The sequence below is a fragment of the Nanorana parkeri genome, unplaced genomic scaffold (assembly GCF_000935625.1).
Source record: "Nanorana parkeri isolate BGI_ZX_2015 unplaced genomic scaffold, ASM93562v1 scaffold798, whole genome shotgun sequence".
Lineage (NCBI taxonomy): Eukaryota > Metazoa > Chordata > Amphibia > Anura > Dicroglossidae > Nanorana > Nanorana parkeri.
In genome coordinates this window covers 610,197-630,317 of record NW_017307066.1, presented here as the reverse complement: position 1 = coordinate 630,317, position 20,121 = coordinate 610,197, and the positions used below count along the sequence as shown (strand labels likewise).

The following is a 20,121-nucleotide window of genomic DNA, read 5'->3' as shown; positions in this document are numbered from 1 at the left end:
GGGTCAGGTACTCGCATGTTACCTGTAAAAATACAGAATTATCTAACAAGACAAGTTGGATGAACTAGGGCTGTGGTTAGGTTGTAGCACAATATTGCTGTAAGCCAGTTCAGGATCAGGGCTAGATTTCCAATATGAAGAGCTCCTGGGGAAGTAAGCCTTGTGTTCATCTTATTTTAGAAGACGCAAGCAGACCCCGATAACTTGGCAGAAGTTTCTAGCAGGCACCAGTGTTGGAGTAAGCAGTTTCCACCATGCCAGTTTCTTGTACTATGCATTTGTACTGGCAGTCTTTAGTGTTGGACAGCAGTCTCTTGTCATATGGGAGCTCTCTCTGGTAACACAACTTGCATCAATAAATGATGATTTAGTTAGTCTTCCTTGAGTAAAGAGGTTCAAAAATGAGTGGAAGTTTTAAAATGGGTACAAAAACAGAAAAGTATCTTAGGCCCGGTTCACACCTGAGCGGTTTACCGCGCGGTAAAACGCGCAACAGGTGAAAACCCCTGTTCGCCTATGGGCATGGTTCTCACCTGCGCGTTTTACCGCGCGTAGGATTGCGCGGTAAAACGCCATACGCCCAAAGAAGTACAGGAGCTTCTTTGGGGCGTATTAACGCGCGTATCCGGCTGTATCCATAAGGATACAACCAGATACCCCCTTGGAAACTTGCGTTTGCCACGCGTTTCTTTTACCGCAAATCGCGGTAAAACCGCACGGTAAGAAACGCGCGGCAAACGCGAGTTTCCAATACGCTAAGGTGTGAACCCAGCCTTATGGTGCACAGCAACACATTTTCGAAGCTGCCACATGACCTCCTTGCTTCTTAGCCCTGGTTCACACCTAGGTGTTTTGAGCAGTTTGAAAAGCACTCCCAAAATCCCATGATTTTCAATGGCCTTTGTTCACACCTGAGCGGGAAAACACCAGACACCTGAAAAGATACAGGAGCTTCTTTGGGCAGTTAAAAGCGCTTTTCCTCCCCATAGACTTCATTGGAAATGGACAAAAACACACAACAGAAGCATGTTGCACATTTCCGTGAGCGTTTTTGCACGTTTATACGTGCGTTCTTCCATTGCCCACAATGGTTTATGAGCGGCCAATCAAAATGCACATACAAATGTGCACGACGCGCATAAACACGCAAATAACCGCATGCTGCTAACGCATATACAAACACGCAAAAACGGTGTCGCCTAGGTGTGAACTAGGGCTCAAACTACAAGAAATCTTTTCCCTGTAAGTGACCCTAAATTCATCATCCTTCCTTTCATGGACTTTTACAGCAGATACTGCCACTGGAAACCGAATTGCAACCTTCAGCTAACACATGGCAACACATTTCTGGAAAGTACATTAGCTTCATTACAAAAATATATTTGTATGTATTTTCCCCTGGAAGTCCTTTCATGTACTGCTAAATATTCAAAACCACAAAACCAGTGTCAAGACAGATGATGTATTGTTTGTTAAATACCCAACATCTAATGCTCAGTTCAGATTTTATGTGTGTCATTTATTTAAAATCCTCTTTAGTAGGAGGAGGCAAAGCAGTTTTCACACCTCTGCGGCTGCTGTAAAGACGGGTCTTTGTTGACATGAATTTAAATATTTTAATAACAGATCAAACTTACTCAGGATGAACATTGAGAATAAATATTCATGCAATTTTATACATCTCATAAATAAATAAAACACAGTTAAATGCAGAGTTCCACAAATCTGGGTGTCAACCCAATCTATGCTGTACAATATTTTCATGTGTTATGTAGGTAAGAGTCAGAAAAGTTGTTTTTGCTGTTTGTGTCTGAGCCGGGCACACCCGTCCTCTCTACCGGTATTTGTCCTGTTGACCATTGCGATTGGAAAATAAAGTGATAGGAAATCCAAAGTTCTGTTACAGCCTCTAGAACAGGAGGTCAGGGGCAAACATCCAGATTGGACACCTGCCTAAGACAGAATTTCCCCTCTTTTTTATGGGGATTTCCCTTCATTAGAAAGATTTCCTCAAATATCATCGTGTGGCTCTGGGACAGGAAGAGAGTGACAATGTTGCCAATGGGAGATAGGCAGCAAAAAAAGTCTTGAATGGGGTTCTAGCCATTCCCTTTTCCATCACAAAAAATGTTTCATACCGAGATACTTCCTGTGCTTGCTCTGTATATTACTGGGCTGTTGGCTCCTGCACTTGTGAGAGATTTACTATAAGAGATAGCTAGCTAGTACTTGCTCTTGTTTAACAGTTGGGAGGACGCACACTTCTGAATCTGATATGAAATGGCCTTTTAACACACTGCTAATGTAAGATTAAATGTATAAGCCACTAGAGCACATGTGTCAAACTCAAGGCCCAGGGGCCGAATCCGGCCCACCAGGCCATTTCCTAAACTTCTACTTTCAGGTCTAGGTATTAAGTTATTACTAAAACCAGTGATAATCAAATGCAGAGGCAATTATGATAAACATTAGATACATTTATATAGTCTCCAGATACCTTTGAGGTCAACCATAATGTTGATGCGGCCCACGATTAAATTGAGTTTGACACCCCTGCGCCTAAAGCATTGTGTTCCTCCATTTGCTGGCTCCAGTAAACCGTACCAATACACTGTGCAGATTGTTTGCTTTGTATATTGGACTCAATACATATATTCAATACAGGGGGGAAAAAATCGACACTAGAAGGGCTGGCATTCAGATTTGTGGAACCCTCATAACATCAGTGCTATCGTGTTCTTCCAGCTAAATGTTCCCTTGGAGAGGAGGTAAGACCAACCATTGTTTCACTTGCTTCCCAAAGCTTTTTGGCTATTCCACTGTCCTGCACACGTGGCTGCAACTTGCATGGTTTACAGTCTGAGAAATAACTTCCGTTGTGCTGGCAAATGTCATCAGATACTGCACAATATATGACAGTCTGAGCAGCTGCGTGGCTGGAGATGAAGAACATAGATGTGAAGACGTATGTCACTATGCGGAATAGGATTGAAAATTGGGATGTCCACTCGCCAACAACATAGCCTGTATGAGAAAGGGATAAAGTTAAGAGTACTTTTTTTTTTATATAACAAATGCAGAAATCACCAAAACCATAAGGCTCCAGCCTGGGCAAATAAGCATTTCTAAACCCAAATGTAATATATCACAGCTTACCAATACTTGTCGTTGTTTTTTTGAGGCCTTGTCCCTTTATTTTCACCTGTTGATCCTGCCATTATCATACTTCCTGTCCTAGAGTAACAATACTCACTCACTGTACTGTATCTATGGAGAAGCAGCATTGTCACCCTATAACAAGAAGTGTTTTAGAACTAGAGACCAAAGTACTGGGAACAATGCAAACTGATAAGAGACAACACAAGTAGAGCACACACGTTCACTCACTAGATTTCTGGCAGGATCAACAAACGTTTTTCTGCACTCAAACAGATGTTACAAAACACTTTCAATGGTATGATTACCAGACCAAAAGTGAGAAAATAAATGAAATGCATTGTTAGGATTTAGATACAGTATACTTTAAAGCAGAACCACATCATTTTTTTTCCTGTCCCATCTGCTTTAAAGCCTTGGGTGCTTGATAGAAAAATGTGATGCCCTTTAATCCACCCCCGCGTGTCTCTACAATTTCACAGAAGGGCACTGCAGCAGACTCACTTCCTATCTATGGATGTCCAGTCTCCCACAAGACCTGAAGCGTGTCCTAGACATGCCCCTGGGATTCTAGAAAAAGAAAATCACTGCTTTGTGTCCTATGTGGTGCACACAACTTCAATAAAGCAAGTTTAATCTGAATTAGGAAGAGTTAGCTGTACAGCCCATCCCTGTGCACACTAAGTCATAGGACTCACAAATTTTTCTGCTACAGTTGATATGTTATGACTGGTATCTGTGCAGTGTCATCTAGACTGCAAGCACAGCACAAAGGCATCTTGTTTTATCTGGATGACAAAGGGTTATCTGAGAGAGCCCCCTCCTCCTCCTTGTGCACAATGCATCCCAGGACTCTATTCTACTGCAGCTGACATTGTACTGTGAGTTGTTGTGTTGCTAGATTTACCCAGTGCAGCCCTTGCGGTGGAGTACCATTATCATACATGCGCATCTTCCAACTCCAAAATTGGAGAGCTAGCTCCTGCCCTCCACAAGCCTTTAGAGCAACGCACAAGCATATATCCCATTTTCATACAGAGAGATGTAGTCTGCATGGGGCGCTTACAAGCTTAAGTTGAATACTGCGTGCCCTAGGCTGTTTGCTTTTAACACCTTATGTTACCTGAAATTGTTTTCAAGAATATTAAGAATGTTCAGATGCTTTACTGAAGCATCATAATACAACCCCCCCCAATATCCTAGTCATGTAAAAAAGCACAAAATAAAGTGTTCCCTGACCTGGATGAACAGCACATGCCGATATTCCATGCCTCTCCACTTGCTGAGCCAATTCCTGGGTAAAGTAGACATTTGCCAGTTTGCTCCTGCAGTATGTAAAAAGCGGTACTATATTGTAGTTAAGGTCTGTGAAGTCCAGCTTCTGATACTTGTGAATGTTAGATGTAATGTTAACAATACGGCTTGGTGCACAATTTTTGAGGCGGTCCAGCAGTAGATTGGTGAGAAGAAAAGGTCCAAGGTGGTTGACTCCGAAACACATACTGAATCCATTATCTGTCCAGTCCAGCAGAGCTGGTACTCCTGAGGATTAAAGGAAGGGATATGACTGAAACCAAAAATGCACCACATTTAATTGCCGAATGCATCCTTTTTTGTTTAATTTTCTTTAATCCTTAAAAGACAACTATGGGGGAACCTTTTTTGGCCATAGTTCTCTTCAGGGTCACTATATGCTGAGAGAGCAGAGCCACACCACAGTGGGGACGGATCCCGACAATACTATTGAGATCCACCTCGCTGGTTGATTGACAACGGGCTCTAGAAGCAGAGCCAGCTGTGCCCGCTCCCTCCCCAGTTCGTTCCTCCAGTCAGTGCTGGAGAAACTGAGAGGGAGGCAGGGAGTCCCTGCGGGGAGCAGTCATTGACAGTCACTGCTCTCTGCAGGGAGAGGATCGGGAATTCAGCGATCAGTGGTGTGTGTTCGCTGGCTTCCCGATCAATAGAGCCGACATGTGACAGCTTCAGTGTCACAGGTCGCCTTGGATTATGGGGCTGAGTATTTTTCACTCACCCCATAATTCCCCTTTAATCAATACTTGCCTTTTTTAATTCCATTTTTATGCAACATGCAATCTAACCAGCAGGAACAGAACTAGCATACAATATTAAAGCAGGAAACAACACATAATACTAATATGCATTTGACAAACAGCCACTGTTCTGCTGTTTCTTTCCACGTTAGAAAAGAACGATTACAATGGATCAAACACTGATGTAAAATATGTCTGTGTGCATTTTCTTAAGCCCATTAATGGTTACAACACACAGGCTACATAGCAGCCAAAAATAATTGCTGATTTTTCTTTAACAGAACTATCGTTTCTATATCACCGTGATAAAGCTGTTCAATTATGTGCCATCCATTAATTTCATCATCCTGCCAACCCGCATCCTGATGAACACAAAGTTGTAAAAAGACTGCCGGTGTTGAATAAAATGATCAATGGGCTTATTAAATAAAAGTGCAATGAGCAATGGTGTGCAATATTCCAATGCACCCAACCAGATTTCAGCAAACTAATGTTATGAAAGCCAATTTCTTGCTGGTCTACGAATGCTGCTTACTGCAAAATAATAACTGCTCTCTAATGCACATCAAAATTCAAGCTTTATTTTATGTTAATGTCCTGATCATTATAAGCTACATCTAAAAAACTATAACTGGTTTCTTCGTAAACTCATTCTCTTCTACCCAACACCTCTCTCCATTATCAAATAAAAGGCAAAGGAGAAATTAATACACAACCGTGACTAGCCACATCATAGGTCAGCAACTAAGGTAATCATGCTGAAAATGAAATAGTTTTATAAGCTGTAACATATGGTACATAAAACAAATGATTTATTTACCAAGGTACCTGCAAATGGAAGTCACCCATAGGAAGCAAATTTCAGTTTACAGAAGAAAGATGTATAAAATTATTTTTTCCATACAGTCTGACATTTTGTCCATAACAATTGTAACTTACAAAGTACAAGCCACTGCATGAATAACACAAAAGCTACACGTTTCCAGAATGTGAATCAATATATATTAACAATTATATAAACAATTCACCCCCACACAGCTCCCTCCTCATGTATCACTGGCCCCTCCCCTTTTAGATTGTAAGCCCTCAGGGGCAGGGCCCTCCTTACCATCTTGTCTTGAATTGCATTGTAATTGTAATGTCCTCCTTATATTGTAAAGCGCTGCGCAAACTGTTGGCGCTCTATAAATCATATACAATACAATATATATTTTATTCCTTGATAATGCCATTAATAGAGACAACAATGAAATGCAGCCATTGTTGGAGATGCTGTAGATATAGGGGTCTATTCACAAAGCTGCCGAAGGATCTGGCCGTAGCTTCGGCCGATCCTTCGGCTAGCTTTGGCCCCAGGACCCCTTCGGTTCAGGAGAACCGAGGGGGTGCTGTACGGGCTATTCACAATAGCCCGTACAGCTCCCGATCACGGGCGAGCATCCACACGAAGCAAGCCGATGTACGGCTGAAATCAGCCGTACCAGCCTGAAGTGAATAGCCGAACAGTGTTCGGCTCACTTCACTTCTGATCGGTCATTCACTCGGCTGCCCTCGGCAGCTTTGTGAATAGACCCCATAGTCACTCGCATCAAAATCTACCACTCCATCTAGTGGAGAATTGTATAAACGCAACACATGAAGGTAGTCAATTCAATGAAATCAATGCAGTCTGTCAGAGACACAGTTAAACAGGTGAACAATTGAGAACATGTATAATAAAGGTGCCCATACACTTTACAACCCTCGCAAGACTTTTGTCTTGCGAGGGTTGTAAAGTAATGAAAAAAAACGTACGATCTGCCCATCTTGGACAGGCAGATCGTACTTGCGATTATCGCAAGCCCGCCCCCCCTGAGGGGCGGGCTTCCGATGACTGCAATGCTGAACGGGCAGTGTGCTGGTGCGCACACCGGCCCGTTCGGCAGTCATCTCTCGATCATGTTAAAAACCAGCCGAAAATCGTACGATTCTCGGCTGGTTTTCCAACATGCTCGATATACAAAAGTCGTGCGACCGTACATTAGAATCGGTCGCACGCCTTCCATACACTGCACGATTATCGTAGGATCGCGGGATTTCCAGAGATTCTCGTACGAGAATCGTGCAGTGTATGGGCTAACAAATGCCTTCACATGCTCCTTTAGGGCAATTCCAAGACAATGAAGGGAATTTATGAAAACTAGAGCAGACAAAATCTGGAGCAGCTGTCCATGGCAACCAATCAGCTTCTCTCTTTCATTTTCCAATTTTAACTGAACAAACTGAAGAGAGACAGTGATTGGTTGCCAGGCAATGTTGCTCCAGATTTTGTCTGCTCCAGTTTTTCTGCTCCAGATAAATTCCCCCTAATGTATTTGAAATAACTACTCTGGGGACAATTACTTCTTTCACGCCCCATATATACAGTAGCCACAATAATATGTGTATTGGATTAATTAAATGTGCTACTGCATGGCGTTTTGATTATATATACACCCTAGAGGCTTTTTGCTGAGCCTCATTTAAAAGAACGAAGAAAAACAGTATTACGTATGTACGACCAGACAGGATTTAACTCCTGAGTTTAAAGTGACACTAAACTCAGGAGTTAAATCCTAAAAATGTATTCCAATACCTTAACTATTAACAAAAATGTACCTTATTTGTGTATTACTCGGCTGTAGATCCTCAAATCGTCTCTGAATTGGTGCTCACACTGTCCTTCCTTCTGGAGGGTGACTACTTTTGTTCCCCATGGTCCCTGTGTGTGTTATAAAGTAGCCACCGCTCCAAGCTCGCTCCTGTGATGGACCACAATCCCACACTTATTTTACTGATTTGTATTGAGATTATACTCACTCAGGGAAGCAAGCTTGGAGTGGTGGCTACTTTACAACACACAGGGACCATGGCGAACAAATATAGCCAACCTCCAGAAGGAAGGACAGTGTCAGCACCAATTCAGAGACGATTTGAGGATCTGCAGCCGAGTGATACACAAATAAGATACATTTATGTTAATAATTAAGGTCCTTGAATGCATTTTTAATATTTAACTCCTGAGTGTAAAGTCCTTTTAAGTACATGTAAACCCTAATTAAATAATATTTGCTTTGCTAAAATAGTGTGAAGAAAGCAATTGTTATTTTTTTAATACTTGCGTTCACTGTTTTTATCCCTTGTGGCATCTCATGGTTGTGAATCTCTTGCAGCCTATTTGCATCCGCTTTCTGTATACATGCATGTGCTCCATGCTGCAAATTACTTCTCAGGGGGTTTCCTGATATTAAAAACAAAGAACCATTCCTCTGCAATGAGCACAGGAAACACCAGGCATTATTTTAATGAAAGCTGCAGATTTAAAAATAAATAAATATTGAAAATTATTTTAAAGAAGGATTCCAGATTGCGGATGAGGAGCATAGGAAACATTTATTTCCTATGATCCTCAGCTCCATCTAGTCATAATGCGGTATTTTCCTAATATAACCTTTGACTGGAAAGAAAACATGCTAATGACATTAGTATTTGCCTCTATTCACACAGAATGAATGTCTCTGCTAACAGTTTATAAATACACCTCCTAGTGTCCAGTTTATCAAAGATCTATTACTTTTAATAGTAGACCGAGTGCCTGCTGGTCGCTAGACTGGATTCACTAGCTACTTCACTGTACAGTAGATAATATTCAGTGCTCTAGAGGGTTACATTTTTAGCCGAGCTCTGTCCCTCTGCCATTGCTGTAATATGTTGCCTGAGAGAACATTGCAGTCAACCCAAGTTAAAAGCAAAACCAAAAATACGTAGGGCTCCATACTCACCATCATGGTTTATAAGGATATCAAGACGTTTTTCAGTCTTCAGAAACTCCCTGCAAAAGTTACGGATATTTTGTAGGTTTGCCAAGTTCAGACAACAGAATCGGACATTCATACTTGAGCTCTCTTTCTTAATCTCTCGAACAGCAACCTCCCCTTTCTGTTCATCATGACTTGTGATACAGACACGAGCACCACGTCTTGCCAACGCAATGGCTGTCTCTTTTCCAACACCAGAAACCCCACCTATGGTATAAAAACACACACATTTACTTTGAAATCAAGGAGGAACTGCCTGAGCGCTACTTCACATCAGCTCCAGTGCAGGTGAACGCAGTTCTGGTACGGGCGTTCGAGCTGTGGCCGGAGGGTGTGGTTGCGGTGCCATTGACTTCAATGCGCCGCCACGCCCTCTCCTGCCCCAAAACAAAGTGAGCCGGCCAGCCTGCGATCCGGCAGTGCGTTCCGGCACCAATATGGCTGGAATGCACTGGGGCTGGTCTAAACTAGCCCTCAATCGCATAATGTTATAAGGGCTGCCAAAAAACATTCCACCGCCCTGAAAGTCAGTGTTTCACAAACTTGTCCTCATGTCCGTGAACAATTCATATTTTCTGAATATTCACACAGAGAGTCAAACCATATTGCTATGAACCAATTTACTCCACCTATGCATACATGACTTTACCAGCAAAACATGCATGCTTAGTGGGACCTGAAGAAAGTTTTGGCAAATACTATGACATGCCCTTTGACAGATCCATAACAGTCATAAGTTAGAATTTTGGTAAATTGCTGAAATGAAAACAAAAAAATATATTCTGAAATTGTGAAGGCCAAGATTTTAAAAACAGAATGTAGATGTAATTTGCTATATTTTGCTTCCTTTATTCAAAAGTACTTAAATTCATTTATGAATGTCGTTGTAAACCTTCTGTTCGGTAGACTGATTCTTGATGTTCCGTGCTCACTAGAATTATTGTAAACCACTGATCAAAATGATTTACAGATGTAATTTCATCTTCTTTTTTTTTTTCTTCACTGTACCAGCAAATGTGTGCCCAGAGAGATCATGATGATGTTTGCAATCTAGTGTTGGAGAATAGACAGTGGAAGGATACATAATGTACAGCAGAATGTATACAGCATGGCAGTCTCATATATATATATATAGTACAGTGTAAAAGTAGCAGTCTTGATTGCAGTGGGGCAGTGTGGCGTATTTAATATACCACACATCGGATACATTGTAGAAGTTTGGATTATAAATTATACTATATAGCACAGTTTACAAAGTGTAGCAGTATGGTGTTTATCACATTAACCACAAGGTATATAAAGTGTAGAGGTCTGTTTCATGTAATATATATCACAATTTACACAGTGGAGAGCACAGTATATAACATGCACCACTGTTTATATAATGTAGCTGTCTAGAGGACATAAAATATTAGGGATGCACCGATATATCGGCCGCCGAAATAGATCAGCCGAAAATGGCACGTTTGGCAAAATGCCAAAAGCGCTATTTTCTGTCCAAAATAGCGGTGCATCCATTCGTGTCCCAGCGGGGAGGAGAGAAAATGTGACAGGCGGCCGAGCGATGTGAACGGCCGGCGCCTCTCCTCCCACACTGTTCAGCCTCCTGTCACAGATCGGGAGAGCATTGTGGGGGTGGAGACAGCTGTCATTGCTGTCACAGGAGGCTGAGCTCTCCTCCCGCACCTCCCCGCCCGGCCTCCTGTGACAACTGTCAGGATGGAGAGCGAATACAAACACTCAGCGATCAGTGATCGTTGAGTGTGTGTAAATAATTGAGGACATTGTATGTTTACTGTATCCTTAATTATGAATGAATGGGAAGTAATTAAAAAAAATATTTTTTTTTCTTGACATTTCATTTAGGTTTTTAAATTTTAATTTCGGTGCACCTCTATAAAATACATCACAAGGAACACAGTGAAGCATATAATGTACTGTCTGGTACGTACAGTGTAGCAGCTTGGACTATATAATATACAACACAGGATAGGTCTTTATGATGGGAGCAGTTAACTATGGGAGAAAAGAAAGGAAACAGTGGAAACTAGTAACACAGGAGCAAAATGGAACAGATATTAGTGATAGTCAAGTGGGATGGGTATGGAGGCATCAGAAATCATTGGGAGTGGGACAGAGACCAAGCACAGAGGAGCAGGTTGTAACAGAAATCAGGAGCAGAGGAAGGAAGGAGCATACAGCTGAAAAAAAAATTGACGGCACAAGCTGAAAAAGGTCATAGAGGAGGTAAAGGGATTAGAAGCTGGATGCAGAGAACAAAAGGGGGGCCTGGTGCAGAAGAGGAGAAATGGGAATGTATACTGGTTGCAGAAGAAAAGGAGAAAGTTAATAGCCCCAGAGTTTCCTAGAACTAACACCCACCCACAGAGCATATGGCCATACATATTTCCATCCTATTCTTGCCATACTCTGCATGTAAATGGTGAACTTATTTTCCGGAAGTATGAATATATTAATGATCACATTATGAACTTGGTGCAAAGTGATTCACAGCAAATGACTACGGAGTACTATTCTGTCTACAGAAGAACAGGTTAAACCTCCGTATACAGAAAGGCTTCTCCACAGTAAGAGCTGTGCCACAGACATTCTCAGGAGCTTGTTCTTGCCAGCTACGGAGATTATTAAAAAAAAACTGTGTGTGTTCTAAATGAACAGAATATAACAGAGTTTTAATGTTTATCAGTAATAACAATATAGGAATGTTGATCCACAAAATATCTGGCAAGATCAACAGGAATGTTCTGTTTCTGCAGTTTCAAAAATGAAAACCAATGCAACCACCACATCTAATGATTTGTAACTGCAATATATTACATTTTTGTTCTTGGGTTTTTAGATATCCTTTAACTTTCAACTAAGAAATAAATAAAAGAAATACATTGAACTATCTTACAACCCCATCTTGTTCCTGCACATGAATTAATAAAAATACAGCACACACGTAATAAACTAGCAGCCTGAAGAGAAGGCCAGGAGATGCCACGTTCGCTGTTGGGGTGGACAAGACCAATACAGGCTTGAAGAAATGCCAGAAGTCACACAGTGACCAGGTGGCACAACTAAGGCTTCCTTTTGAAAATTCCAGATACTTATGACTCTGTCAGTAGTAATTTTTTTTACAGGCAACTGAACATTCAGCTGGACAAATGCAACTCTTGGAAAAAGTTTTGGTAATTTGGCATTTCTGCAAGCCGTGTAAGCCAAAACACAGCGTGGCCTTCTGTAAATATGCACTTCTAGTAGCACACGCCAAGAGATATATGGCACGAAGTAAGAACGCCTAATGAGAGATGAAAACATGCCTGTATCAAGATAAAGAAGCTGGGTCACCCATATAATAAAAACATCATTTATTTTTATTCTCTCTAAGTGGATTAAAGTCAAATTAATATGTTCTTAATAAAGATGATGAGCATTACACAATCTTGGCAACTGTGCTAAGTAGCGGTCTAATTCAAATGCACCATGAAATCTCTGACTAAAGACCAATACACTGCAAATTACAACTGGGATATTAAATAAGAAGCCCACCCAAAATCAATGTCTTTTTAGGTGGGCAACGGGAAACAATTTTTTTTTGTCAATTTTGAAAATATATAAGTTTAAAAAATATATAATTTTTCTTATGAAAATCTGCACACATCTGTATTTTTAACCAGTTCAGCTCTCACAACTGTACACACCTATAGACCAGGACAGTTTTTACATTTCTGCGTTCATTGAAGGACACAGCATAGAGATCTTAGATCTGGAACTACACCCTATAGACCAGGACAGTTTTTACATTTCTTCTATGGGCCTGTTTATTCCACAATAACTTAGTCATTTCTTTCTGATATAGTAACATATGTTCGTTTTTTTTTAACAAATAAGGCTTTCTTAAAAAAAAAAAAAAAATTATAACAAGGACCCAAAAGGGTAGTACAAAGAGAAATGTATAACAATATGTAAATTTACAACAAATAATACTGTCCTAGGAACAAAATCACCATGAGCATAATGAAGAAAAAGTGACAAGACATGAAAAAGAACACAAGAAACGTTGTATATAAACTTGTTGAACTAAATTGCTGTCTGTGAAAGACACTGGAGGGGCGAGAAGAACCACGAAGCTTTCTTTTGACGATATTGTATTGCAAAAAATGTTTTTTATTTGTAATGTAATTCACAGACAAAAAACAAAACCAAAAAATCTTGGTTTTCTACTTTGATCAGTGTTAATTTAAAACAAAATTGCTGCTGTAGATAAAGAAGTATACATTATATTCTTTAAATTCTATAACTTGACTTGTTTAAAATTACATTAAAATTATAATTCTGGCATAAAGCATTGCAAGGTTTAAGTTACACTCAACTCGGGAGTTACACAAATAAGCTACATTTTTGTTAATTGTTAAGGTAATTGAATGCATTTTTAAGAGTTAACTTCTGAGTTTAGTTACATTTTAAGACTTTATTTCAATTTTGCATCTGTTTTTATGCAACACAAAAAAAAAAAGTCAACAATGTTAATTAAATGTGAAAAAAAAGGTAAATATTATTAATTGGAAAAACAGTACATAGTTAAGGGGAGAAAGTTAATTGGAGCCAAATAGGGTAAGCTAAGGTTTAATAAGGGGTTTAGTAGGTACAAATTTTAATGAAAAAACAACAACTTTTTACTTAAACACTTTCTGCATAATCAGCTGGTCCTGATATCCTGTTTTAGGGTGGCTCCTTTCCCTTGCAGGGTTCTATGGAGCCACTGTTCTATGGGCACAGCAAGGCAAGACACCCACCTGCTCCTACCTCTTCCAGCCTTGTAAATGAATGACTGCTGGAGACTGTGCTGTCCCTTGTGCTCTTGTACTGGACAGGAAGTTCAGGGAAGTTGAGCTTAGAAAGTTGGAGCCAGCTGTTTGGAAACATGATGAGTGTAAATGTATGGGCAAAACTTAAAGAAATACTTAGCTGGACAATGTACACTTGTTGGATCTAGCTTCATTATTGAAAATAGTGTGAGAGTTTAATACCACTTTAACTAGTGGGGTTGCCAATAGCAACCAAACAGCTTCTATCCTTAAAAAAGTACTTAAGGCTATTTGTTTTGCCCCCCACCTCCAAACACTTAAGTATGGTTTGTATCCACGGTTGCCAGCTCCCAGGCGATCTGCGCTGCTTCCCTGAAGTTCCAGTTTGTGGAGGAGGGATCCCAAGGCCACTGAGAACAGGCTCCAATGGGCTGCCGCACCTGTCTGTGAAGTTACTGTGAAGAGGGAGGAGGCGGGAGCAAGGGCAAGGCTTGTGATTTGGTAGACGCACACAGCTCGGATCAGTTCCTAGCTGGGAGCACACACGTACAGGTGTCTCCTTTGCTCTCTGCGTTCATTGAAGGACACAGCATAGAGATCTTAGATCTGGAACTACAGGGTTTATTGAGCCACCCACAGGAGAAGGACGCTAGGCACAAAACAAAAAAACAGCCTAGGGCCAGCTTCTGCTGGTGGCCAACCCCTCGTCTGCTGATTAGGCTCTGGTGAGTAGCAAGCAGTAAGGAGAAACTCCCACATACACACACAGGGCGGGTGCTGCGTCCTTCAATGAACACAGAGAAAAGGATTTTACGATGAGTACAAAAATCCTATTTTCTCTTCCGTTCAATGAAGTACACATCGTTTGACTTGGGAATTGGAAGCCAAAGGCCGCTGAAAATGAACATTCAAGGCCGAGATTTGACCCTTAACCGTAGTCAGGGCCAAACCTTGATCCACTAAACACTGCAGAAAAGACAAAACTCTAGACACAGAAAAGGTATGCGGAGAAAGGCGCTGAACCTCACACCACGCAAAATAAGTGCGGTGGTAAATCTTGCACGAAGTAGCCTTACGCGCCTTATATAAGTATAGTGGGAATCACCTTATGCGACAACCCCCCGTCCTCACTACAAACGAATCAACTTGCCTGTTGAGGCGAGATGCTAAAAGATCCACATCCGCAGTCCCCCAAAGATGGCACATCTGGTGAAATACCCCTGGATGTAGAGACCACTTCCCCACATCCCGATCCTGGTGATTGAGGTAATCGGCCTTCCAATTGTCGACTCCCAGGATGTACACCACAGATAGAGCCGGGGCATGCCTCTCTGCCGAGAAAACAATCTCGGACACCACCTGAGCGGCAGCAGCACTTCTTGTCCTTCCTTGATAATTGACATAGGCCGCGGGCGTGGCGTTGTCAGACCGAACTCAAACTGGCAGCGCAGCGGCAGAAAGGACTTCCCAGACAGAAGCGCCAGAGAACAAAGCCACCAAATCGGGGAAACCTGCGTTGCCGGACTCACACAGATCTCCTTGTCCAACGACGAGGGGGACTTGCCCCATTGCGACAAGATGTTCCTTTGCAGGATTCAGCTGTGATGGCGAACATAAGAAACTGCCTTGAAGGGGGCCACCATTAGGCCCAGCACCTGCATACAGAAGCAGATCGATGCCCACTTGCAAGAGCGTAGAAGACTGACCCGAGATTGTGGAGGAAGGAACACTCTGGCCAAAGTGGTTTCCAGGACAAGACCCAAATATTCCAGACGAGGGGAGGAAGACAGAGAGGACTTTTTGTAGTTCAAGATCCAACCAAACTCCTCCAGGGTCCTCACCATGATCGCAAGGTTGGTCACTAACTCTGAGTGAGACTCAGCTCGCAATAGAATATCGTCCAGGTACCCCACGATCGAAACCCCCCTGCACCGCAATAAGGCCAGCATAGGGGACAGAACCTTGGTGAACGCTCTCGGCGGCGCCGCCATATCGAAAGGAAGCGCCACAAATTGGAAGCAGTCCGCCCTAACCTCGAAGCAAAAAAACGCTCATGCGAGCGGCGAATCCGCACCTTGATGTTGATGGAGGCAAGGAGATCCCCATGGTGAAAAGACGCCACCATGGACCATCCTGAACTTGCGGACCCTTACAAACTCCTTCCTTTTTGGGGACAGTGAATAGAATCTCTCTGAGGAAGGTACTGGGACAACCATCTCCTGGGACAACAGATCCGCAACTGCTTAGCGCAGATCCACAAGTCGCTGGGGAGAAAGACGCATGTTTGAGGGAAAAACAATCTGTCTTCCGGGCAGGACAGAAACTCTATTATGTAGCTGAGAAACATTAGTTCTCACACCCCGGTGTCCGAAATGTGGAACAATCAATGGACTGCAAATTCCTGAAGACGACTCCCCACCCTGAGACAAAGGAGTGGGGGCCGACCTTCATGTGGAAGAGGGCTTTTTGGCAGACTTTGACTGCCAGGGATGCATAAAGATCGAGGTGGCAGGGGGCTTGGAGGACTTGCCACCCTTGTTTGTGGAAATCAAAGGCTGAAAAAGACGCGTGGGAGCTAAAAAGGACCTTGAATTTCCCTCTTCGCTCCAGTAAGGTTCTTAATAATCTCATCCAACGTAGCTCAAAACATGCGATCCCCTGTAAACGACAATTCAGTAAGAGCCTTCTTAGAGGTCTGATCAGCAGACCAGCACTTAAGCCATAACATTCTGCACAGGATGACTGCCGAAACAGTTTCAAGACCAACAGCCCAGCATCCAGCACAGCAAACATATTTCAGACCCTACACCAACTGCTCCACCAATTCAACATAGGCAGGCGAAACCTGTTTACTGTCCAGGCCCTGGTACAACAACTTGGTGCACTCCGTTTGGAGAGACCAAAGCGGAAGCCTAAACCGGATGCATTGGGGCTCCAGCAATGGTGTACATGGTCCTCAAAATAAACTCTGCCTTTCTATCTGTAGGAGACCTGAAACATCCTCTACAGGAATGGCCATAGACTTAAGACGCAAAACCGGCAGGTCCACCACTGGCGGCGAGGACCACTCCTTCAAGAACGACTCCTCAAAAGGGTACTGCATAGAAAATTGCTTAGGTGCCAAAAAGGACTTGGTGGGATGCTCCCAATCCTTGTAGATAAAAATCGCGAAAGTACTTCGCTGAGGTGCGAAACTTAATTGTCCCAACTGAACTGGAGGAGCCCCTGAGGAGCTGGGAGCATCCTCAATTTTTAGTGTCTCCCTGACCAAGTGAATAAGGGCAGAGACCAACTCCTGAATAATGAGCAAAGCTGGCGTCTTGTCGTCACTGCCAGATCCCACCTGCAACCGGATGATGGAAGCAGTTTCCATAAGTGCAAGGATCCCCGTATCTGTAGGACTTGTTCGTTTTCTCTTTGTACTGCAAATCATATATTTTCTATATGCACAGTGGCTAGAGCAAACATTCACATCTGTAGGGAAGAAAAAGATGCCAGCTTTCATTTTTTTTTTTTATACTAGGAGTGACTTGAAGAGAAATTGAGGAGGGAAAGACACAGACATGCTGCATGCTTAAAAGATGGCCAAACCTTTGCTGGCAATAGTTCTCTTTTGGGCCACAGGAGGACATTTACTAATGTTCTCCTGTGACACAAAACTCAGCAAATGGCGGGCTAGTGCCCATAATATGCAGATCCATGCTGCAGCCAGGAAGGATTCCAACAATATTGTTGGTATCCACGCCACTACCTGATTGACAGCTGGCTCTGCCTCTCTAGAGGCAGTACCAGCTGTGCCCATCGCCTCCCCTGTCTGTCCCTCCAGTCAGCGCTGGAGGGGGAAGGAGAGGGGAGAATCCCTGCGGGGAGTGGTGAATGATAGCAGTTTGTGATTGCTCAGTTTTCGATCAATAGAGCTGATGTGTGACAGCTGCAGATTCGCACGTCAGCTCTAACTATGGGGATGAGTATACTATTACACTCCCCATAGTTCTCCTTTAATTGTTTTGTGATTTCAGGGACTTAAGAGTTATGTGGGCCCAAAAATCAATAAGGGGGGAATATGCATGTATGCATGATGTGTCCAAACAAGAAACATAATTTCTTCTTGCCTGCAGCAACTAATCAGATTCCGAACTGCAAAAATTATAATTGGAAGCTGGTTTCCATGTGCAGCAATATTCTTATGCAGAGAGGGTCATTAGTTCCCTAATACTGCATTGGGATTTTGTGACAGAGACTGTCTGGATATAAACACTGCTTCCCAGAGTATTTTTTTAAATGATTGTTGCAGTACTTAAGCATGCATTGGCTTATCGTTCACTGGTAAACAACAGGTATTGGCAGGAAACAAAATCCAGCCAGGCCAATTGACTCCTCTACTATGCAGGAGTGTGTGCTGCCAACCATGCCCATCCTGCCAAAATCAGTAGGATGGGGCAGGAATCCTAGCTGGTACCATAGCATCTACATTAAAGTTTAAATTGGGTATGTTATTCAAGTAGAAAATAGAACACTAAACGATATAAACAAAGCAGAGAAATACAGCATCTTTAGCATAATTCCAGGAGAAAGAACGGAAGAAGCTGCTGTGGCCACCAAAATTCTGTAATAAAGATGTCACATATCTAATAATAAGTAGAGAAACACAGCTATCCCACAAATACAGCACACAATGACGTCCTTTTTAAAGACTATGCTTAGCCAAAACTGAAAAATTAGTGATGGCTGCAGACATAAGCATCTTACATAACATATCAACTTAATTATTTCTGAGGAATAAATAGGCAGACTACAGCAGGACTATAAGGTCCCTTTCACACAGGCTGTTGATAGCACCGCTGTGACATCCATGTCCGTACAGTTTTTTTGCGATGGAGGAAAAATCCAGAGTTTGACTTGCCCATAACTCTATTTCCAGTAGTCTTCCAGGACAGCATTATGAGAATGCTAGCTGCCTGATTCAGGGGCATTAATGCTTTCTGAGGCACTAACCTGGAACAACTATGCATATGAGGAATTATATTATTTTTATAAACACTGCCTGGGGAACCATATTAAAAAAAAAAACATATTTGCCCCACAGTTGGGCTCGAAAAACAACTTTAAAATAATTTAACTGTTTAAACCTGAAAACTAATTTTTTTGCCTTTAACTGGGGGGGCGCACGTCTCGGGGCTTCATACAAGCGATCCGCCGGCTCTATAGCCGGCGGATCGCTTGTATATTAACGGGCATCGCTGCAGCTTTTCAAATAGCGGGGATTTCCCGCTTGTGCGCCCGAGCGGGCAGATGTAACAGGACGTGTATACACGCCCAGTTACATCCAAGAAGCTCCCGGCAGGCCGTGTATACACAGCGGCTGGCCGGGAGGTAGTTAAAATACATGGAAGATTAAATAAATCTTTATAAATAATGACACTAAAAGAAATCCCTGTTTGTCCCAAAAAATCAATAAAATAAAAGCCAAAATTCTGTACAATAAGTAATAAAGGTATTGCTAAATTTACATGCCCATAGGTGAAATGTGAAAATGTCTCTGGAGGAAAACAAACAAACACTAAACCATACAATGTTATAACAGTCCCAGCTGGGGCCCTAAGACAGCATTTGGGCACCTTTCTCTTCTTTTCATACATGTTTTTGTACCTCCACTGCTGGTACTTTGCTATCATTTTTTTTTAAAATCTGTTAATAGCTTCACTATTCCTTATTTATTTGTAAGGACTATAGCTCACATTGGATTGGAGTTGTAGAAGTGTTTTGTATTTTATATAACAATTGTAAATAAAACGTACAGCAACACTTCCCAGTGGCATCTGTTTTAGGTTAGGGAATACAAAATATTTTATATTTTTTAGTTCACCTGTACAATATATGCATATATACACAATATTAGAATTGTTTCCTAATTTCTATACAGCAGAATATGAAGTCAGAAAATGATCTCTAGATCACGTCTCATTTAGATCACATTTCTGATCACTGCATTAATCTGGAATTATATTGTTTTGTTACTGATTAGTTGTTTTAATCAACTCTAAACTAATTTAAAAGTAAAATTAGTTGGAGAGTTGAGTGCAGTAGGAGGGCATTATGAGAGGAAAGTAGAAAAGAAAACTAAAAAGGGTAAGAGGAGAAAAGGGGAGGGAGAATGGGATGATAGAGGTACAAGGAAAGATTTGCTGAATATATATGTATGTGTGTATTATATATATATATATACACACACACACACACATATATATATATATATATCTCTAT

General features: G+C 41.9%; 1 protein-coding gene across 1 annotated transcript in view; it reads right to left on the bottom strand.

Moving 5' to 3' along the window:
- Positions 1-2,677: 2,677 nt before the first annotated feature.
- LOC108793980 (retinol dehydrogenase 12-like) overlaps positions 2,678-20,121 on the bottom strand; it is a 20,899-nt gene continuing 3,455 nt past the window's right edge. The window contains exons 2-4 of the mRNA XM_018564944.1: positions 9,008-9,250; positions 4,396-4,698; positions 2,678-3,024 (exon numbers count right to left, since the gene is read on the bottom strand). Coding sequence (XP_018420446.1) covers positions 2,729-3,024; positions 4,396-4,698; positions 9,008-9,250 — 842 coding nt within the window. The 3' untranslated portion in view covers positions 2,678-2,728. The remainder of the gene's footprint in view (positions 3,025-4,395; positions 4,699-9,007; positions 9,251-20,121) is intronic.